At 42.4% G+C, this 24,450-nt stretch overlaps 1 protein-coding gene across 4 annotated transcripts in view; it reads right to left on the reverse strand.

Annotated features, from left to right (window-relative positions):
• ptdss2 (phosphatidylserine synthase 2) overlaps nt 1-23,758 on the reverse strand; it is a 49,849-nt gene extending 26,091 nt beyond the window's left edge. For 2 of the 4 annotated variants that reach the window (XM_023984735.3, XM_023984732.3), the window contains exons 1-4: nt 17,612-17,696; nt 15,378-15,726; nt 2,897-2,998; nt 1,386-1,468 (exon numbers count right to left, since the gene is read on the reverse strand). In XM_023984735.3, the coding sequence (XP_023840503.1) occupies nt 1,386-1,468; nt 2,897-2,998; nt 15,378-15,619 (427 nt within the window). In that variant the 5' untranslated portion in view covers nt 15,620-15,726; nt 17,612-17,696. The other 2 variants (XM_023984733.3, XM_023984734.3) reach the window with 2 other exon arrangements.
• Between the last annotated feature and the right edge of the window lie 692 nt (nt 23,759-24,450).

Here is a 24,450-nt window from a genome sequence, read left to right on the forward strand (position 1 = left end):
GGTTGCAACACTCACTTCCAAGTCCCAAACTGCCGCTGGAAGCAACGTCAGCACAAGAACTGTTCGTCGGGAGCAGCATGAAATGGTTTTCCATGACCGAGCAGCTGCACACAAGCCTAAAATCACCATGTGCAATGGCAAGCATTGGCTGGAGTGGAGTAAAGCGCGCCGCCATTGGCCTCTGGAGCAGTGGAAATGTGTTCTCTGGAGTGACAAATCACGCTTCACCATCTGGCAGTCCAACGTACGAATCTGGATTTGGCGGATGTATTGTAATCCCTATGTAATATGATGCAGTGCATGTAATCTGTATGTACTTCACACACAGCCGGGATAGTCTTCATGGCCCACTCCATTGTAATGTAATCTGATGCAGTGCATGTAATCTGTATGTACTTCACACACAGTCGGGATAGTCTTCATGGCCCACTCCATTGTAATGTAATTCCTATGTAATCTGATGCAGTGTATGTAATCTGTATGTACTTTACACACAGTCGGGATAGTCTTCATGATAGTCTTCATGGCCCACTCCATTGCTGTGCCTCCAAACATCTATATTAATCTAAAAGCAGACAGGCATTCTTTCTCTCCCCACTAAAGACATTTTCAGAGGAAAAAGAACATACCTACTCTTTACACCCTAGTATCTCTACTTACACATTCATCATCTGCCCATCTATCACTCCACTGTTTAATTGCTAAATTGTAATTACTTCGCCACTATGGCCTATTTATTGCCCTACCTCCCTAATCTTACCACATTTGCACACACTATATATAGACTTTTCTATTGTGTTATTGACTGTATGTTTGTTTATCCCATGTGTAACTCTGTTGTTTGTGTCACACTGCTGTGCTTTATCTTGGCCAGGTCGCAGCTGTAAGTGAGAACTTGTTCTCAACTGGCCTACCTGGTTAAAATAAAGGTGAGATATAAAAATAAAACACCGGAGAGCAATGCACCATTAGAGAGTTTGATTTAACACCTGTGCTTGCCACGGCAGTTGGCAACTTTTTATGGTTTGACAGGTACACAGTGCTGCTGCAGCACCATCACCTTTGAAAGCAGTGACTCACCATTTCTTGGGAAGAATAATATAGGGATGCCGCTTTTCGGTTTCACAAAAGCATCAACTTCCTCTTTTCTTCTTTCAAAGTTTAAAAGTGACCATGTTGACTCACTAGCGGTGTCTCGTTGGACAGGATGTTGTTTTGCTGAGAGCGTGTCCCGTATCATATGTCAATGCACTTAGCCTACGTATCAAAAGGCTTACACTGTCTGCAACTTCTAAGGACTGGCAGGCTCGTATTAACTGAAGTACAACAGCATGGAGAAGCAGAAATGTGAAGGGTATTTGCCCTGCGGGTGGAGGTTGTGTTACCTGGATGTGGTCTGGTGAACGGGCCATCTTTGGCTTGTGTCACTCCAAAGCAGAGGAACACAAGGATGCTGGCCACAATCCCTCTGGTAGAAAAGCACAAGCAGACTTAAGTAAATAGAACAACTAATGATAAACTCACATACAGCTCAGTCCTCTTTACAGGACGACTAAAATATACATTTAGAATATTATGACATCTAAATACATGGACTGGAATGCATGGTTTGCATTGAAATATCATGATTTGACCAATGTTTTGGCTAAAGAGCATAAATCATAATTTTACTTTCAACCCTCCTTAGAGGTTGTTCTGTAGGTCAGGGTGGGTGAAAGTGCAAGTTTGAGAGGTTGAAGACCAGGAAAGTTAAGGACAGGGCCCAGGCAAGCTGAGTATATGTGGCATGCTCGCTATAAGGTATTCAGGGTTGTATCTCAATCCACACAGCCTCCTCTCCTTTCACCACACCCATCTGAGAGACCTGGATCGACACAGACAATATTGCAAACGGCATTACGCCTAGGAGGGCATGTGTGCTTTTACCCATCATGTCCTTTCAGATCGGTGCACATGACTGAAGAGGCGACAAGGTGAGAAAAGGTGCGTGAGACAACCACCCCCAGGGGATCAGTACATTCAGGTGAAGGCATTCAGCCAGGCATGCATTAGGGCAGTGCCGTCGGTGGTGACCCGGGGGGGGGGGGGGGGAGTTGTAGCGGGCTCTAATCTCCCAGGCGAGCTGGGCCTCGCTGACCACGGCAAATCCCATTAATGACCGTCGGATTGTCAGCACAAATAACAGGAATAGCTGGTTGGGGTTAACTCCTTCCTAAGTAACGCCGACACGCATACTACACACAGAAACAAGCGTGCAAACACACTTCCTCTGTCTGATGACTCCCCAATGCTGCCAAATTCCTCTGCTCGCAAAACTCACTGCAATTGCTTAAGACCATGCAAAGGCTCTTAAAGTTCTTACTTACATTATAGTCCCAAAATGTACAAAAAAAAGTATATGTTAATGACTAGTACCAAAGCAGGGGGGTGGGAAAAGAAACAGTCCTCTGCTCTCCGAAGCATCCATTAGTCAAAACCTAGCTTTTCCCCCACATTATATCTACGCCTTGCAATCTTAGATGTATTCTCCAACAGCCGTTAATATTTAAGTGCTGGCCATCTCTTTCATAATAGTGCGATTTCTACTAGGCTTCACGGCATCTTTACGCTACAGAACTTAGTACGAGTTGAGCACGTATTACTACCGTGCAACATATATTTTGACATTTCCAAAAAAAGTGCTCAAGAACAGAACAGTCCAAGCTAAAAATAAAAGGAGGATCCTAAAAGTCTGTGTGCTGACTGCGCTACGAGCCAGCTGGGCTGAAGGTGACTGGCTGGTCGGAGGCGGAAGTGACTCATTTCACACAAGCAGTCGTGACTAAGTGCGTGTAAGTGCATGATTATACAGGACGTCATGGAAGAGACGGCGTGAGTGCGTAACCGAATGGCTGACCTTTTAGTGTTGTACGTCGTATCCTGGGGTGTCTCCTCCAACAGAGTGACATAGACCAACACGCATGTGAGAATGAAAAGCACAGTGACTGTATGTGCTCTCCTGAAACGAGAGAGAGGGAGGGTGAGGAGAGAGAAAGGCAATCAATGACAGTGTGGCAAGTAGAATCAGCAACATTCATTGGCTGGACATGCAATGAGCAGAAGTGACTAAGACTGTGTGTGTGTGTGTAAGAGAAAGATGAGCTTTTTGGGCGAATTCAGTTCAATGACAACAGATAGTTAATTTCCACTTTGCCATGCATGTGCTGATACTGGGCTGTTATACCATTCCTCCATACAGCATCCTAGTTTGAGTATACTTAAGAGACTTCCCTTTTCTCCACAGTTAATAAGTGTGCTGCAAAGGAACAGGCCACATTGCATGTTTCAAGTATGTACCTACCACACACCATCTACAGACACTGATTACCCAAAAAGACTGGTAGGGACAGGGAAAAGAAAAAAACAGAGGGAACGTTAATGATAGGCCGGAGGTTGTTCAAGAGGGTAAATGGTGTGAAAGAGCAATAGGGGAAGGAGGGAGAAGGGTGGAAGAACGGGAGAGGACATTGAGCACAGGGGTCACAGAATCCCTCTGAGGTACGACGCCTGTCTGCCAGCATTCTTGAGAGAGACGGGGTGAGCATAGGGCTAGGCAATATATCCAATTCATTTGGACTTATGTTTACGCGCGATATTCCAAACGCAATTTATTTAAAAAAAAAAAAATTAAACGAGCGTTTATGCCCGCTTGTTCTCATGTGGTCTTTTTGGTCTCATCTCCTTCTGTGCTGGGTGCACCTTCCCATTTACACCAGAGATCTGTATACACAGTGCCTTCAGAAAGTATTCACACCCCTAGACTTTATCTACATTTTGTTGTGTTACAACCTGAAGTTAAAATCGATTGAATTGAGAATGTGTCACTGATCTATGCACAAAATACCCCAGAATGTCAAAGTGGATTTATTTTTTTATTTTTTACGTTTACAAATGAATTACAAATGAGAAGATGAAATATCTTGAGGCAATAAGTATTCAATCCTTTTGTTATGGCAAGCCTAAATAAGTTCAGAAGTAAAAAAAATAATTTAAAAAAAGTCTAAATAACTTGCAAGGACTCACACGGTGTGCATTGATAGTGTTTAACATGATTTTTGAATGACTACCTCAGCTCTACGCCATACACATACTGATAATTGTAAAGGTTCCTCAGTCAAGCAGTGAATTTCAAGCACAGCTTAAACCACAAAGACCAGGGAGGTTTTCCACAGAAGGGCAACTATTGGTAGATGGGTAAAAAAAAAAAGGCAGGCATTGAATATCCCTTTGAGCATGGTGCAGTTAATTATACTTCTGATGGTGTATCAATACACCCGTCACTACAAAGACAGGCGCCCTTCCTAACTCAGTTGCCGGAGAAGAAGGAAACAACTCAGGGATTTCCCCATGAGGCCAATGATGATTAAAACGGTTAGAGTTTAATGGCTGTGTTAAGAGATAAAGGAGGATGGATCAACAACATTGTAGTTACTCCGCAATACTAACTTAAATGACAGAGTGAAAATGAAAGCTGTACAGAATAAACATTTTAAAAAATTAAAAAATGCATTCTGTTTGCAAAAAGGCAATACTGTAAACATTTTGGCAAAGAAATTAACTTTTTGTCCTGAATACAAGGCGTTATGCTTTGGAAAATGGAAAACTTGGTTCAGTCTGCTTTCCAACAGACACTGGGAGACAAACTCACCTTTCAGCAGGACAACTTTCACAGTAAAGTCTGCACTTGTTGTATTCGGCACAGGTGGCAAATAAAGTTGGATTTGAACTATCTACACTGGAGCTGCTTACCAAGACGGCATTGAATGTTCCTGAGTAGCCTAGTTACAGTATTGAATTAAATCGTCTTGAAAATCTATGGCAAGACTATAAAATAACTGTTTGGCAATGATAACAATCAACTTGACAGATCTTGAAACATTTTTTAAAGAATGGGAAAATATTGTACAATCAAGGTCTGCAAAACATAGACTTACCCAGAAAGACTTGCAGCAGTAAACTCTGCCAAAGGTGATTCTAACATGTATTGACTCACAGGCTGAATACTTATGTAATAAAGATAGGGTTTACTTTTCCATAAAGAAAACAAAAATAAAACATTTCTCCACTTTGACATTAGAGTATTGAGGGTAGATCATTGACAAGAGAGACAATCAAATCCATTTTAATCCCACTTTGTAACAAAACGTGGAAAAAGTCAAGGGGTGTGAATACTTTGATGGCACTGTATACTGACGAGATGCTCATGTATTCGCCCAAACAATGGGAATCGTTGTCCCAGAGGCAGGTAACAAGCTTAGGTCCAAAATATGCCCATAGAAACACATTGGGGTCATTTTGGACAGATTTTGGCAAGAGTGAAACCTCTTCACCTCTTCCTCTGTTCGCACACACAAACACCCCCCAGCCCCTCCCCGTGCCACTCAAAAGAACAAAGATGAAATCACTTCTTCCTCTCTGACAAGTGGTTTCAACTCGCTATTTGCATTTGAGGTTTGGTCTGGGTCATATGGACACCGGAACACATTTTACTGTAACAGAGAAGACAACCTTTCTAACGATACTCCTCAAAGCAGACACTACTAAACGGGAAGATTCAAATTAACATTGATTCTGGAAAATGAATGCTTAATTTGTCACACATGGCATTGCTGTACCACTAGAAGCATTTTAGCCAAAGACTGTTATACTACCTGTCAAGTCTGTTTTATAAACGTGCAATCATTGCGAGAAATAAGGTAGGCCACTTTATTTCAAATCTGAACAAAGAGGACAGGCTAGCATGCTATTCAAACAGTTGGAGACAGACAGAAGGGTGTGTATGACTATTCAACTGTTCTGCCTTGTTAGCTAGCAAATAGATCTAAGTTGGCTAAACTTGAAATATAAAGATCAGCTAGCTACTGATTAGCACGTGGGCTTGTGATTGAGAGATTGTTTTTGAGAACTGTGTCAATTTTCTATAATGCCTGCTGTAAGTAGTGAGTCAATATTAGTGAATGTGGCAGGGCTTGAAAACTAATACAGACTACGAAGGGAAACCCAGCCGGGAGCTGCCCAGTGACACGAACCTACCAGACGAGCTAAATGCGGCAATCAACACTGAAGCATGCATGAGAGCACCAGCTGTTCCGGCCGACTGCGTGATCACGCTCTCCGTAGCCGATGTGGGCAAGACCTTTAAACAGGTCAAAATTCAAAGCTGTGGGGCCAGACGGATTACCAGGACGTGTACTCAAAGCATGTGCGGACAAACTGGCAAGTGTATTCACTGACATTTTCAACTCCTCCCTGACCAAGTCTATAATACCTACATGTTGTTTCAAGCAGACCACCATAGTCCATGTGCCCAAGGAAGCAAAGGTAACCTGCCTAAATGATTACTGCTCGTAGCACTCACGTCGGTAGCCATGAAGTGCTTTGAAAAGCTGGTCATTGCGCACATCAACAGCATCCTCCCAGAACCCTAGACCCACTCCAATTCACATACCGCAACAACAGGTCCACAGATGAGGCAATCACACTCCACACTGCCCTTTCCCAGCTGGACAAAAGAAACACCAATGTGAGAATGCTGATCATTGACTACAGCTCAGCGTTTAACACCATAGTGACAACAAAGCTCATCACTAAGCTAAGAACCCTTTGACCAAACACCTCCCTCTGCAACTGGATCCTGGACTTCCTGACGGGCCACCCCCAGGTGGTAATGGTAGGCCACTCTAATCCTCAACACTGGGGCCCCTCAGGGGTGCGTGCTTAGTCCCCTCCTATACTCCCTGTTCACCCACGACTGCGTGGCCAAACACGACTCCAACACCATCATTAAGATTGCTGACAACAACAGTGGTAGGCCGGATTACCAACAATGATGACGGCCTGTAGGGAGGAGGTCAGAGACCTGCAGTGTGGTGCCAGGAAAACAACCTCTCCCTCAATGTGAGCAAGACAAAGATGCTGATCGTGGACCATAGGAAAAAGCGGGCCGAACAGGCCCCCATTAATGTCGACAGGGCTGTAATGTCCACATCAACAAACTAACATGGTCCAAACACACCAAGACAGTCGTGAAGAGCTCACAATTTTGCAGTTCTACTACATGATATCTTTCAAAAAAGGCCCATTAGAAAGGATGACCAACACATACTGACCCGCTCATGTTAGACAGAAGCGTGATACATGGCTGATCAATCCAAACTCCTCTTTGCATGTCCAGCCAATGCATTCTCAGCCAATCATGGTTAGCGGGAAGATTCCCGGCTTTTCCCGTGGCTAAATCAACTAGGCTCAATTTAAAAATTTAATTAGTATTTCCAGATGGAATACAAGTTTGTTATTAGGCACACGAAAGTTCCCATGTTCCAGAAGGCATTTCTGCCAAAAAAATGCCTTTTGATAAAAAAAATACGTTTACCTTCAAAATGGCTCCTGTGAAGTAGTGACACGCAACATACGCCTAGTTTCCTGAAACAAATCACATTTACATAAGAATTCAGACCCTTTACTCAGTACTTTGTTGAAGCACCTTTGGCAGCGATTACAGCCTTTATTCTTCATGGATATGATGCTACAAGCTTAGAACACCTGTATTTGGAGAGTTTCTCCCCTTCTTCTCTGCAGATCCTCTCAAGCTCTGTCAGGTTGGATGGGGAGCGTCTCCAGAGATGTTTGATTGGGTTCAAGTCCGAGCTCTGGCTAGGCCACTCAAGGACATTTAGAGACTACTCCCGAAGCCACTCCTGCATTGTCTTAGGGTCATTGTCCTGTTGGAAGGTGAACCTTCGCCCCAGTCGGAGTTCTTCATCAATGATCTCTCAGTACTTTGATCAGTTAATCTTTCCTGACTAGTCTCCCAGTCCCAGCCACTGAAAAACATCCCACAGCATGATACTGCTACCACCATGCTTCACCGTAGGGATGGTGCCAGGTTTCCTCCGGTCGTGACGCTTGGCATTCAGGCCAAAGGTTTCATCAGACCAGAGAATTTGGTTTCTCATAGTCAAAGTCCTTTAGGTAGCTTTTGGCAAACTCCAAATGTCCCTTTACTGAGGAGTGGCTTCCGTCTGGCCACTCTACCATAAAGGCCTGATAGGTGGAGTGGTGCAGAGGTGCAGAGATGGTTGTCTTTCTGTAAGTTTCTCCCATCTCCATAGAGGAACTCTGGAGCTCTGTCAGAGTGACCATTGGATTCTTGGTTACCTCCCTGACCAAAGTCCTTCTCCCCCAATTGCTCAGTTTGGCAGGGCAGCCAGCTCTAGGAAGAGTCTTGGTGGTTCCAAACTTCTTCTATTTAAGAATGGAGGCCACTGTGTTCTTGGGGACCTTCAATGTTGCAGAAATATTAATGGTATCCTTCCCCAGATATGTGCCTCGACACAATCATGTGTCAAAGCTCTACGGACAATTCATTCGACCTCAAGGCTTGGTTTTTGCTCTGACGTGCAATGTCAAATGCGGGACCTTATTTAGACAGGTGTGTGCCTTTCCAAATCATGTCCAATAAATGTACTTTACATTTTTTTTTTTGTCATTTAGCAGACGCTCTTATCCAGAGCGACTTACAGTAGAGTGCATACATTTTTACATACTGAGACAAGGATATCCCTACCGGCCAAGAGCAGACGCTCTTATCCAGAGCGACTTACAGTAGAGTTCAAACATTTATTTTTTATATACCGAGACAAGGACAAGGATATCCCTACCGCCAAACTCCCTAACCCGGACGACGCTATGCCAATTCTGCGACAGAGCCTGGGCGCGAAACCCAGCCCAGCCTGGGCGCGAACCCAGAGACTCTGGTGGCGCAGCTAGCACTGCGATGCAGTGCCCTAGACCACTGCGCACCCGGGAGATACACTTTACCACAGGTGGAACACCAATCAAGTTGTAGAAACATCAAGGATGATTAATTGAAAACAGGATGCACCTGAGCTCAATTTCAAATCTTTTAGAAAAGGGTCTGAATACATATGTAAATAATGTATGTTTTTATATATTTCTAATACATTTGCAAAAAATGTAAAAATACGTTTTTGCTTTGTCATTATGGGGTATTGTATGTTCAGTCGTGGTCAAAAGTTTTGAGAATGACACAAAATAAAATTTTCCACAAAGTCTGCTGCCACAGCTCATATGATGGCAATTTGCATATACAGTAATCCCTCGTTTATCGCGGGGGTTACGTTCCGAAAATGACCCGCGATAAGTGAAATCCGCGAAAATAGAAAACTTTTTTTTTTTTTACAATTAGCAACTATTACATGTATACAAATACAGTGACTCACGTGTAGGCCGTTTCACTGCTCTTCAGACTGGGCCGCTGCATCCTGACTGCGCTCTGCAGTGTTCTCTTCTTCTGAAGCCCGCGGTGCAGGTGTGTTTGTTCGGGAGAAGAACATAGTGATAGGCAGCTGTTGTCGCTCTTTTTTCTTCTTTGCAAAAAAGATCCTTGTACACCGACATGCCACCATCGATTACGTTGGAGAACTGTAATGAACGGCTCATCAAAGGGTCCCATTCCTCAGCTACTCGCTTAAGTTCAGTGGCCATATCGCACCATGGTTGCTAAGCGACCAAGCGTTAGTCCTTCCTCCTCATCTCTCGTGTCCTCTTCTCCTCTTCTCTTTCATCGTCGCTTTGTGGCTTTGTCATTTCTGCCAGCTCTGCATCGGTCAGCGGCTGTGCGTCTTTTATGTACGTACACATAACTGCACGAGACGAAAAATGATAGCACAATTCGTAGCATGTTTGATACAAGAAGCGGGAGTGAGTTTTTAGCGAATCAGAATGCAGAGCACAATGCACCAAAAAAAAAAAAAAAATGCATTATGAAAATCCGCGAAATAGCGAATCCGCGATAAGTGAACCGCGAAGTGGCGAGGGATCACTGTACTCCAGAATGTTATGAAAAGTGATCAGATGATTGTAATTAATTGTAAAGTCCCTCTTTGCCATGCAAATGAACTGAATCCCCAAAAACATTTCCACTGCATTTTCAGCCCTGCCACAAAAGGACCAGCTGACATGTCAGTGATTCTCTCGTTAACACAGGTGTGGTGTTGACGAGGACAAGGCTGGAGATCACTCTGTCATGCTGATTGAGTTTGAATAACAGACTGGAAGCTTCAAAAGAGGGTGGTGCTTGGAATCATGTGTTCTTCCTCTGGTCAACCATGGTTACCGTGCAAGAAACACGTGCCGTCATCATTGCGTTGCACAAAAAAGGGCTTCAACAGGCAAGGATCTAGCTGCCAGTAGGTTGCACCTAATTCAACCATTTATCAGAACATCAAGAACTTCAAGGAGAGCGGTTCAATTGTTTTTGGGGCTTCAGGCGCGCCAAGAAAGGCCAGCAAGCGCCAGGACCGTCTCCTAAAGTTGATTCAGCTGCGAGAATCGGAGCACCACCAGTAGAGCTTGCTCAGGAATGGCAGCAGGCAGGTGGTGAGGCATCTGCATGCACAGTGAGGCAAAGCTTTGAGGATGGCCTGGTGTCAAGAAGGGCAGCAAAGAAGCCACTTCTCCTCAGGAAAAACATCAGGGACAGACTGATATTCTGCAAAAGGTACAGGGATTGGACTGCTGGGACTGGGGTGAAGTCATTTTCTCTGAAGTGAATCCTTTCCGATTGTTTGGGGCATCCGGAAAAAAGCTTGTCCGGAGAAGACAAGGTGAGCGCTACCATCAGCCCTGTGTCATGCCAACAGTAAAGCATCCTGACACCATTCACGTATGGGGTTGCTTCTCAGCCAAGGGAGTGGGCTCACTCACAATTTTGCCTAAGAACACAGCCATGAATAAAGAATGGTACCAACACAACCTCTGAGAGCAACTTCTCACAACCATCCAGGAAGAGTTTGGTGACGAATAATGCCTTTTCCAGCATGATGGAGCACTTTGCCATAAGGCAAAAGTGATAACTAAGTGGCTCGGGGAACAAAACATCGATATTTTGGGTCCATGGCCAGGAAACTCCCCAGACCTTAATCCCATTGAGAACTTGTGGTCAATCCTCAAGAGGCGGGTGGACAAACAAAAACTCACAAATTCTGACAAACTCCAAGCATTGATTATGCAAGAATGGGCTGCCATAGGTCAGGATGTGGCCCAGAAGTTAATTGACAGCATGCCAGGGCAGATTGCAGAGGTCTTGAAAAACTCTGCAAATATTGACACTCTGCATCAACTTCATGTAATTGTCAATAAAAGCCTTTGACACTTATGAAATGCTTGTAATTATACTTCAGTATTCCATAGTAACATCTGACAAAAATATCTAAAGACACTGAGGCAGCAGYCTTTGTGAAAATAAATATTTGTGTCATTCTCAACTTTTGGCCACAACTGTAGATTGATGAGGATTTTATGGTGTGTAATCCATTTTAGAATAAGGCTGTAACGTAACAAAATGTGGAAAAGAGGAAGGGGTCTGAAAACTTTACGAATGCACTGTATATCGTGAGTCTCCCATAAGTTTGAAAAAAATTAATCACATTTTTAGGCCAAATCGCCCAGCCCTAGGTGAGCTAGTGAGTTTGTGAGAGACACAGAGAGAAAAATAACGATTGAGTTGGCTTTGGCAATATTTACAAAATGTCCTATCAATCGAGTATCCTTGAATTGGAAATGTAAAGTGATGGAGGGGGAGGGAAAGGGATAACGATAAATATACATGGAGCATGGAGGGGAATAAAGAGAGCTGCCGTATGCCATAAAGGAGGTGTTGTATGCGGATCGCATAGGCCTGATATGACAAGATGGTGATGTTGAGTCATGGAGCGGGCATGTGGTTTTGTTGTTCTCCCTCTAATCCGTTTAGTGTGAGCCAGCCTCTTGTAGGACTCCTGCCGAACAAACCACTGGGGAGAAAAGCTTGCTGGGACATCCTTCCATAAAGGCACCAAACAAAGATCAGCCCACTCCAATTGACTAGCTTTAAGGCCTAGCCTCTCTCACAGTCCACTATTCACTTGGTAGTGTCGTGTCTTCCGTGAAGTGAAAGGTTTCTAAAAAAGATCTAGAAAAGGTCAAACTGAAAAGCGGTGCGTACATATGTATTCACCCCGGCCGCTATGAAGCACCTCAATACGATCTGGTGCAACCAATTACCTTCAGAAGTCACACAATTAGTTAGATTGCACACAGTTGGACTTTATTTAAGTGTCACATGATCTCATATACATATAATATAGACCGCACACAGGTACAGTTGAAGTCGGAAGTTTACATACACCATAGCCAAATACATTTAAACTCAGTTTTTCACAATTCCTGACATTTATTCATAGTAAAAATGTCCTGTCTTAGGTCAGTTAGGAACACCACTATTTTAAGTGAAATGTCAGAAAAATAGTAGAGAGAATTATTTATTTCATCACATTCCCAGTGGGCCAGAAGTTTACATACACTCAATTAGTATTTGGTAGCATTGCGTTTAACTTGCGTTAAACGTCATTTCGGGTAGCCTTCTACAATAAGTTGGGTGAATTTTGGCCCATTCCTCCTGACAGAGCTGGTGTAACTGAGTCAGGTTTGTAGGCTTCCTTGCTCACACGCTTTTTCAGTTCTGCCCACAAATGTCCTATAGGATTGAGGTCAGGGCTTTGTCATGGCCACTCCATGGGGACAGAGATCTTACTTTATTTTTTTTGAAATGTCCTCTGGTCTGATGAAACAAAAATATAACTGTTTGGCCATAAATGACCATCGTTATGTTTGTAGGAAAAAGGGGGATGCTTGCAAGCTGAAGAATACCATCCCAACCGTGAAGCACGGGGGTGGCAGCATCATGTTGTGGGGATGCTTTGCTGCAGGAGGGAATGGTGCACTTCACAAAATAGATGGCATCATGAGGGAGGAAAATTATGTGGATATATTGTAGCAACATCAAGACATCAGTCAGAAAGTTAAAGCTTGGTCGCAAATGGGTCTTCCAAATGGACAATGACCGCAAGCATACTTCCAAAGTTGTGGCAAAATGGCTTAAGGACAACAAAGTCAAAGTACTGGAGTGGCCATCACAATGCCCTGACCTCAATCCTACAGAAAATTTCTGGGCAGAACTGAAAAAGCATGCGTTAGCAAGGAGGCCTACAAACCTGACTCAGTTACACCAGCTCTGTCAGGAGGAATGGGGGAAGCTTGTGGAAGGCTACCCGAAACATTTGACCCAAGTTAAACAATTTAAAGGCAATGCTACCAAATACTAATTGAGTGCATGTAAACTTCTGACCCACTGGGAATGTGATGAAAGAAATAAGAGCTGAAATAAATCATTTTCTCAACTATTATTCTGACATTTCACATTCTTTAAATAAAGTGGTGAATCTAACTGGCCTAAAACAGGGAATTTTTACTAGGATTAAATGTCAGGAACTGCGAAAAACTGAGTTTAAACATATTTGGCTAAGGTGTATGTAAACAGTTATTAAATGTATTATTCCCATGCATAACAGAGATATACAAAACACACCTGCTTTTCCATGACAGACTGACTAGGTGAAAGCTATGATCCCTTATTGATGTCAATTGTTAAATCCACTTCAGAATCAGTGTATAAGAAAGGGAGGAGACAGGTTAAAGAAGGATTTTTAAGCCTCGAGACAATTGAGACATGGATTGTGTATGTGTACCATTCAGAGGGTGAATGGGAAAGTGCCTTTGAACGGGGTATAGTAGTAGGTGCCCGGCATAGGGCGGTGACTGTATTACCGTCACACCGCCGGTCACAAGTCATGAAGGCAGTCAAATTCCATGTGACCGTTTAGTCACGGCAATCAGACTTCTCCGAGCTCTGATGCTGCTGATGGTCATTAGTGGCCTACCAAACTTGCTAACTGCCTGGTACTCAGCACTCTATTGTGCCGCTAATCACTCTGACATCAATGTAAAGGTAATCGAAAAGGCTATGAGAAAAAAGAGTGATGGCCTCTATTAAAAAAAGAGGGTCCCATCAGAAGTAATGTAGGCTAGGCCTACTATATTCATTTCTCAACTTTCCTAATATTGAGCAAATATTAAATCACATTGCTTATCTTTACAACATGAGTATAGCCTACCTAGCTGGCATGAAGATTAACCACAAGAAAAGCATCCTCTATTCGCTATTTAAGTCCATAGATGACATGTATTTTTTCCCCTGCCCCCATTTCAAGACAGGTGCATGATAATAGTCCATTCTAAATCAAAACTATTTTCACACAGAGCTGAAGGAATTTTGAAATTAATAAAATGGGCAAATGTTGCACAATCCAGGTGTAGAAAGCTCTTAGAGACTTGCCCAGAAAGACTCACAGCTGTGATCACTGCCAAAGGTGCTTCTACAAAGTATTGACTCACGGGTTTGAATACTTAAGTAAATTAGATATTTCTGTATTTATGTTCTTAGACATTTTAGCAAATGTATTGAAAATGATTTTCACTTTGTCATTATGGGGCATTGTGTGCAGATGGGGGTGAAAGAAAAAAATGTCAATTTTGAATTCAGGCTGTAACAACAAAATGTGGAATAAGTCAAGGGGTATAAATACTTTGAATATACACTTTTCATATGCTGCTGCAATGCCGTTCTTCATTTGACTCTTATCTATCCTGATGCCTCGTTACTTTACCCTGCCTTCATGTACAAATCTACCTCAAATACCTCATACCCCTGCACATTGATCTGGTACTCCCTGTATATAGCTCCATCCTGTGCATTTTATTCCTTGTGTTACTATTTTCTTTTATTATAACTTATTTTACTCTGCATCGTTGGGAAGGGCTCGTAAGTAAGCATTTCACAGTTAAGTCTACACCCGTTTTATTCGGCGCATGTGACAAATATCATTTTATTTTAGATTTGATCCGAATCACATCTGTGAAAGAGCTGTTAATTTGGCTCTCTGATTTGCATACTGCTACAAATACTTTTTGAGCTCCAGACAACAATTATCTGGAGAGATCTTATAAAAACCTTATCTGAAGATGGTAATTCCTGTCTGCAGGTACAATAGGTTGTGAGGAGAGCCCATACTCATTTTTGCAAAGTGTTAAAAAAAAAAGCTCTAATTTTTTTTTTATTGAACACACATTTCACAATCTGAGATAATGGTAGGTAACTTTTTAGGCATGTCGCTTTCAGTTTAACAGAGACAAAAGATCTGTCTCACCAAAAACACTCAAAATGTCCATCACAAATACATGGGGGCATAAAGAACCTGTCCGAGCTTGTATTCCAGTGGCATGTGACAAATTTACATTTAACCTTGAATTCATAGCCCACATAAATAGCAGAGCTGTCCCTTTCTAAAGAGCCCCAGGCACTGTCACGTCAATAGCCAACAATGACAGCCTTCAGTTTGGGAGAATAAAATGACCTGCCATTGATCAGCAGCACTCACCAGAAAAAGGTGTTGGTTCCGTCGTCGAATACTTCAGACTCCGTGTTTCGCCTAGAAAGGTTGTCTCGGGAGACTTGTTTAGCAGATTTGTGTTTGGTTGGAGTCGCCGGAGTCACTGCGTGGTGGGGAGAACCGGACACTGACGGGTCCGATGAGACATTATTGACCTGCTCCTCCGCAGCATTGGCAGGTTTGCCAGTGACAAGAGCCATGCTGCTCCTCTTCGAGTCAGGCTTGGTCATTGTGTTCTGAATCCCTAGGTTGAGTAGATATCTTCTGTTATAACAGAATATCTTCTGTTATTTCACTGCGTGTCATCCAAAACAGCCCCACCCAAGTCTGTCAGCATCTGAAGCGGGTTGAGACAGTAAAACACACCGTTAATTGAAAAGCACATGTGAAGTTTATGGGAGCATGTTAAATCTGGTGTCAAATGAAAGTTAGGAGTCTATATTTGAGAAATTACAGCATATGTAACCATTTCAAAGATTTTCCATCCTAAAAGTTAGGGATAAGCAAAGGCTTTGATTTTTGGACCGAGTTTGGGAAACCATGCCATTGATTTCCAGTCAAATCTGTGGTATCTGCTAGTATGATGTCAGATACCATAGACTTCGAGTCATTGCGCAAACGCTAGTTAGGATTGGCTCGAAAAAATCCGCGAGTTCATCTGACTCTGGGGAAGTAGATAAAGGGGCCTCGTTGCCTAAATATCCCTTTAAATAGGTGCTAGAAATACATCAAAACATAACAATGCTGAAGACCCCTGCCAACTAATAACACTTAAATATTTAGTTATTGAGAAATGATTTGCCGTGTGTACGTTTAAGAAACATTGCCCTGGACCTTTAAGGAATACTTCGGGATTTTGGCAGAGGCTCTTTATATACTTCCTCAATCAGAACTTATAGATACCATTTATTTATCTGCGTGCAGTTTGAAGGAAGTTGCTAACTAGCGATAGCGCAATGACTGAAAGTCTATATACCCATTAGACTTCCATTCATTGCGCTAACGGTAGTTAGCATTGGCTCACGAAACTACCTTCATACTGGACACAGAGACATAAAAATGGTATCCACGAGTTCATCGGACTCGTGAGGAGTAGATGAATGGCCTCGTTGCCAAAACCCCGAAGTATTCCTTTAATTCTGTTACCAAAAACTCACATATCTTTGAGATATTTTCTTATTTCTCTCATGCAGGGATGATAATGATAGTCTACCTTCTCTTGTGTGAACTAAGACCTTCCCGTTAGTACGCGTTTTTACTGATAGCTATATGGCTTATGAATTATTAAGTGATTAAAACTTAAAATTCTGTCACCAAATTGAATTGGCTACAAAGGGAAATGATTATCACAAATACAGATATAAATTGAACCCGTTCCAAAATTAACCTGGGGCTTTCCCATCCGGACCCGATATAGATAAACGAACCTCCTCTGTTGTAATGGTGAGAGGATAGTGTGTAATCGAACTGAGATTCACGATCAAGGGCAGGGACGTCCAATGGACCCCGGATAGCACTGGTCCTTCATGAATGACATGTTAGAACAGTGTTACCACGAGCTTTTTTCTCTAATTGACCTTGTAAATGCCCGGGCCAGACAATTCATGCCAACACGACAAGCAAACATGACACAATGTATACATTTATATTAACGCGATGACTTGCTACAAATGTTCCCGTGCCTCAACGATTATACTATAATAACGTTGTTGTATTGATACATTACTGAAGAACAAAAAAACATCTCGCTAGCTAGCTAGCCATTTTCCACCCACCACAAATCTAAGAAATGTACCACTTATTCCAACTGTTCATACCCCGCAAATGTTGTGTCACTGCAAATAAGATAGCTAAATACATCAGTTCAACGTCAGACTGTGGCTAACTGGATAGTTACATAAATGATAGTCATTACGCAATTTGCAAATCACTGATGATAGCCTATAAAGCCAGACCCAGTGTCTACAGCTCTCCAAGCTAGCAACTGTAGCTAACGTTAGCTAATCCAACCTGGACACATGGGCATTCCGTCTAGCGGTCTAGAGTGATGACTCGCGAACAAAAAAATTAAATGTGAGCGTCGTCAAATTCGCATATAACTGGCTTGTAAACGACGGGTTGGTCCCATAAGGCGACTCCCCTCTTAAGTTGTGCTACACAAATAATTGTCTCTCCACGCAACGTCCAGTTTGTGGAAGAGCTACTGTTGCTACCCAACTTACCTGTAACGTTGCCTCGAAAATGATTTCAGGAGATGCGAACAAACATATTGTTGTGGCCGCTTTTGTCGTCACTTCCTTCTGGATCAGCATACACATAATCCCATTGCGTCACCAAATTTGTCGTTTTCGTCATTTATTTTACTCAAATATAACTGTGCCACTGCACTGTGTCAAAGATTTTCTTTAGAATATTTATAGTGAATAAGAATATCTATATTACTGACATAGATCTATATAGATATTGATTTTCTAATCTGTATAAGTAAAGACTATAAAATATATATTATATAGCTCATAGCTTCACCAATACTCTTATGTGATTCATAATTTCAGGTTCAAACATCTCCCCCATGGTTTCTCTTTTGAACATTTGAAGAGTGTTCAGATGTATTCTGGAGAAAAGACAGGTTACAATTAATGCAGAATAGGTCTGTCTTTATTTCTTGTGAATACAATTAAGAGCAGGCAACAATACAACTGAATAGCCAAAAATGATTTGAATTTAACCCAAATGTTCTTGATTCCCCTTTAGCCTATAGGCTAAAACAGATTAAGTGCCTCAACATCAGTCTGTCTTTTATACTTAGTCACTCCACTACTGTCAGAACATGTCTTGGGCTAAAGTGTTAAAAACTTTTGTCAAAGTGATAGATCTTGTCATGATTGATCTTTGACTGAATGTGTAGATAGCACAAGGTTATCATAGCGAACATCTGTTCACCAGACCGAATATGGAATATCCTACAGAAATCCTGGCGAAAATCTCCAAAAAGTGTCACACCATCTATATCTTCCTTTTGTGTGGGTTCAAACAACCACTGATGAGCTGGAGATTTAACACAAAGGTCATTTACCCACTGCACAGTCCAACTGGCTGACCCAACCACTAACACTATTGGCTCTTCTCTTGGTTTTATTTGATAATAGCCTGATAGATGGTCAATCTATAATGTAGCCTATCTTTAGATCCATACAGTTTTGCAATATCACATGAATTCAAAAGTTGTTGTTTTTTGCCTTGCCTTGGGGTCCCAGACTAAATTAATGAGGTACTAATATGAGGTCTCCAAAGTCTACGTAAAACAAACCAAATAGAAATAGAAGAACTGAGCAAATATGATCTTTGCAGGCAGGGGGCCATTGTGAGGGGATTTCTTCAGTGCAACACAGAAAGCAAACTTTCCCAACACAATTACGTCCACACTGTTTCTTTGAGTTAATGTATAACTGGAGTTAATCTCCAGCTATTCTCGTGTAGCCATACCTCCTAGTGGTGCATGGGTCAGCTGTTTGTTCACCTGCAGCTGCCCACAATTGCTAATAACCCATCCACAACTACCGGACTATATGTGATCAAGTGAAAATCTGAGGCTCACACACACGACACGCTAATATAGAAAAAAATGCTATAGGCTACAGTCAGAGACAGCGGAACGTTTTATTGACAGGTGCAGGATACATTTTTTTCTGATTTAGATACGTTTCTGCCTATAAATTCCGACATTTTGTTATCTTATTTGTTCGTCAACTTGTCTATAGTTCAGCCTGGTCTCGTATAACGCAAACGTTTAGCAACTCAAAGGTTGCATGCTCAAATCTTGGACAACTTTCAAATTTTAGCTTATTACCAATAAAAAAACTTTGCAACTACTTACTACTTTTTATAGTTACTTTTCAACGACTTAGCATATAAGCTAACCCTTCCCCTAACCTTAACTCTTTAACCTAAATCCTAACCTTAACCCAGGGCTTGCAAACTATTACAGACTACAAAGGGAAGCACAGCCGAGAACTGCCCAGTGACACGAGCCTACCAGATGAGCTAAATTACTTCTACGCTTGCTTCGAGGCAAGTAACACTGAAACATGCATGAGAGCATCAACTGTTCCGGATGACTGTATGATCACGCTCTCTGCAGCCGATGTGAGTAAGACCTTTAAACAGGTCAACATTCATAAGCCCGCAGGGCCAGACGGATTACCAGGATGTGTCCTCCGAGCATGTGCTGACTAGCTGGCAAGTGTCTTCACTGACAGTTTCAACCTCTCCCTGCCTGAGTCTGTAATACCAACATGTTTCAAGCAGACCACCATAATCCCTGTGCCCAAGAACACTAAGCTAACCTGCCCAAATGACTACCGAACCGTAGCACTCACGTCAGTAGCCATAAGTGCTTTGAAAGGCTGGTCATGGCTCACCTCAACACCATTATCCCAGAAACCCTTGACCCACTCCAATTTGCATACCGCACCTACAGATCCACAGATGATGCAATCTCTATTGCACCACACACTGCCCTTTCACACCTGGACAAAAGGAACACCTTTGTGAGAATGCTATTAATTGACTACAGGTCAGTGTTCAACACCATAGAGCAGGTTGAGAGCTTCAAGTTCCTTGGTGTCCACATCACCAACAAACTAACATAGTCCATGCACACCAAGACAGTCGTGAAGAGGGCACGACAAAACCTATTCCCTCTCAGGAGACTGAAAAGATTTGGCATGGGTCCTCAGTTCGTCAAAAGGTTCTACAGCTGCACCATCGAGAGCATTCTGACGGGTTGCATCACTGCCTGGTATGGCAGCTGCTCGGCCTCCAACCGCAAGGCACTACAGAGTGTTTTTTATTTTATTTCACCTTTATTTAACCAGTCAGGCCAGTTGAGAACAAGTTCTCATTTACAACTGCGACCTGGTCAAGATAAACACATGGAATAAACAAACGTACAGTCAAAAACACAATAGAAAAAAAGTATATATATACAGTGTGTGCAAATGGCGTGAGGTGGTAAGGCAATAAATAGGCCAGTGGTGAAGTAATTACAATTTAGCAAATTAAACACTGGAGTGATAGATGTGCAGATGATGATGTGCAAGTAGAAATAATGGTGTGCAAAAGAGCAAAAAAGTAAATAAAAACAATATGGGGATGAGGTAGGTAGATTGGATGGGCTGTTTACAGATGGGCTGTGTACAGCTGCAGCGATCGATTAGCTGCTCAGATAGCTGATGTTTAAAGTTAGTGAGTGAGATATAAGTCCCCAACTTCAGCTATTTTTGCAATTCGTTCCAGTCATTGGCAGCAGAGAACTGGAAGGAAAGGCGGCCAAATAGGTGTTGGCTTTGGGGATGACCAGTGAGATATACCTGCTGGAGCACGTGCTACGGGTGGGTGTTGTTATCGTGACCAGTGAGCTGAGATAAGGCGAAGCATTACCTAGTAAAGACTTATAGATGACCTGGAGCCAGTGGGACTGCCGACGAATATGTAGCGAGGGCCAGCCGACGAGAGCATACAGGTCGCAGTGGTGGGTGGTATATGGGGCTTTGGTGACAAAACGGATGGCACTGTGATAGACTACATCCAGTTTGCTGAGTAGAGTGTTGGAGGCGATTTTTTAAATTACATCGCCGAAGTCGAGGATCGGTAGGATAGACAGTTTTACGAGGGTATGTTTGGCGGCGGGAGTGAAGGAGGCTTTGTTGCGAAATAGGAAGTAGATTCTAGATTTAATTTTGGATTGGAGATGTTTAATATGAGTCTGGAAGGAGTGTTTACCATCTAGCAAGACACCTAGGTATTTGTTGTTGTCCACATATTCTAAGTCAGAACCGTCCAGAGTAGTGATGCTAGTCAGGCGGGCGGGTGGGTGCGGGCAGCGATCGGTTGAAAAGCATGCATTTAGTTTTACTAGCGTTTAAGAGCAGTTGGAGGCCACGGAAGGAGTGTTGTATGGCATTGAAGCTAGTTTGGAGGTTTGTTAGTGTAGAGAATGTAGTGCGTACGGCCCAGTACATAACTGGGGCCAAGCTTCCTGCCATCCAGGACCTCTATACCAGGCAGTGTCTGAGGAAGGCCCTAAAAATTGTCAAAGACTCCAGCCACCCTAGCCATAGACTGTTCTCTATGCTACCGCACAGCAAGTGGTACCGGAGCACCAAGAGGCTTCTAAACAGCTTCTACCCCCAAGCCATAAGACTCCTGAATATCTAATCAAATGGTAACCCAGACTATTTGCATTGCCCCCCCCTCCCCTCTCTGTTATTATCTATGTATAGTCACTTTAATAACTCTACCTACATGTATATATTACCTCAATTACCTTGACTAACCAGTGCCTCCACACATTGACTCTGTACCGGTACCACCTGTATATAGCCTAGCCATTGTTATTTTACTGCTGCTCTTTAATATTTGTTACTTTTATTTCTTAATTTGTTATTTTCTTTAGGTATTTTTTTTTAAACTGCATTGTTGGTTAAGGGCTTGTAAGTAAGCATTTGACTGTAAGGTCTACATCTGTTGTATTCGGCGCATGTGACAATAACAATTGTATTTTATTTGAACCCCTAGCCTAGCTAACATTAGCCAGCTAGCTAACGTTAGCGTTAGCCACCTAGCTAACGTTAGCCACAACACATTGGAATTCGTAACATATCATACTTTTAGCAAATTCGTAACATATTGTACGAATTGCAATTTGTAACATATCATACGAATTGTAATTCGTAACATTTCATACTAAATGGAGTGCCTCGGATTTATGTACAGAATAATACAAGATGCTTTGAGACCAGGTCGTATAATTATATACATGCAGCTTCTCTTCTGTCATTTTATGTTGCCCTAGAAGACTAAATAAACCCTTTCTCACCAGAATAATGTCATAAATACTGTAGATAGTATTGTTGACAGCAGTAAAGTTTTATACATCATCTCTGCTTCTTTCATGGCGCAAAGACGTTTAGGGATGGGGGACAAAATGCAATAACTCAGGAAAGTTTTCTGTGTAAAATGTCAAATGATATCAGCTTGACCGGTTGTAAGGAAATAGAAAGCTGTGAAAACGACGCAACATGTTTCTTAAAAGATTTCAGTTTGGCTTGGGTGCATATTTTGTGGTTGAAATACTATCAGCTTTTATAATGCTAATACAGATAGCACCTATACAAATGGTAGGCCTATCTAACTGAGCATTTGCATTCTCTCAAGATGCTGAAAGAAATCTGATTTCGTCACTCCTGTTCCTGAGTAAAAATGTAGCCTAAATTTGGTCTATCATATTGTCTTACATGTCGTAAGACATGCTTAATTCTGCAGGAGTTAAGGCTATGTGAGAAGTTATAGACCTACATTCAATGTCCAGATTTCAGATCCCATTTAACCCACCTGAACAGTTGGCTACAGTTCCCTTGAAGTGCCATAGGCCTTATTTGAAGTCCCATCTTGTGACTGTAGAATTTGTAGGCTATAGCACCTCACAATCGTCACACATAGCATAGGCACTGCAGTCATCCTCATTAACCACTTCACCAAATCTTTCTCAAACATTAAGCTACTTTTCTGACCCTCCCTCCTCTTTATTTTCAACTCTCCATTTCACAGCATTTTCAGTTATTGTCTCGGTGGATCAACCTGTTTAACCAAAAGCATTTGGCGATTGGCATGTAGGCTATTTGGCATGCCTACAGTTAGGCCCTAAAGATTAGGTTTACGCACTAATGCCAGATAGCCTAAAATAATGAAAGAAAAACCTCAATGTAGCCAATATATATATATATATTGCACAAGAACTTAAGAAACACTTAAAATAAGGACTGTGTTTCATGTAGGCTTACTCTGGTGTGACGTTTTGATAACCATGGGTATTATGACTCATACTGTGGTACTCTATTACCGTTGAGGTGTTTTAGTAATGCTGAAGATTCACAGTAATTGGCACAGAACAGCACAGTGCAGTGTATGTAGTACAAGGGCTAGGGCACTTTAGGGCGGCAGGTAGCCTAGCAGTTAGGGCGGCAGGTAGCCGAGCAGTTTGGGCGTTGGGCCAGCAATTGAAAGGTTGCTGGTTTAAATATCTGAACCGACAAGGTGAAACCTCTGTCAATGTGCCCTTGAGCAAGGCACTTACCTTAATTTGCTCCAGGGGCGCTGTACATGGATGACCCTGTAAAACAACACATTTCATTACACCTATCTGGTGTAGCCTACATTATGTGACAATGAAAACATCTTATTTACTTTAAGGCTTACATCAACCCCTAAAGCGTCTATCAGAGTACCGTACCGGTACACATAGCAGTGTTCTAGAATATTGTACCTTTGACATTCATACTTTTCGAATTCTCAGCGCACCTCCAGCAATTCCTCCAACTGTCAACAAATTCAAATGTACAGAAGCCGTGTACTGGAGACTTGTTGGTTAGGAATTGCGGGGAGGTGCGTGTTTGGGTCATTCCCCTTGGATGTTGGTCTCAGAGCTGCGTAGCTATGTCACAATCAGTGGTGTGTGCTCATGGATGCCAAGGGAATTAACCAAAAATGTTTTATAAAATAACAGCCAATCAGCGATGAGCTAAACTGAGCGATTTCAACTGTGAATGGTCCTGGCACACCAAAAAAAAGTGTCATAGAATAGAATAAAACGTTATTGTCCATCCAGAATGGCCATTTTTCTTTGGCATCACCTTCATTAAAAGAATCACATACATTCTCACATCATACACATTTAAACCAGTCAGTGCATCATGTTGCATAAACAACAACAGAGGACATTAATTCATTCACTCACAACAACCACTGTCCCAACTGCACTAGATAGATAGGTCCAGATACCAATACAATTTACTTTACTTTTTTAGTAGTCCAACAGCACAAGGAACAAATTAATGTTTGAACACATTCTTCTTGGCCATGGGCGTTCTGAAGCACCGGCCAGAAGAAAGCCTCTCGAACTGAGGGTGTAGAGGGTGGGAGGGTTCGCCAACGACAGCCAGTGCTTTCTTTATGGTTGCCTTGTGGAACAGAAGTCATAGGAAGACAGTTTGGATTTAAC

Source organism: Salvelinus sp. IW2-2015, linkage group LG4q.1:29 (genome assembly GCF_002910315.2).
Source record: "Salvelinus sp. IW2-2015 linkage group LG4q.1:29, ASM291031v2, whole genome shotgun sequence".
Classification (NCBI taxonomy): Eukaryota; Metazoa; Chordata; class Actinopteri; order Salmoniformes; family Salmonidae; genus Salvelinus; species Salvelinus sp. IW2-2015.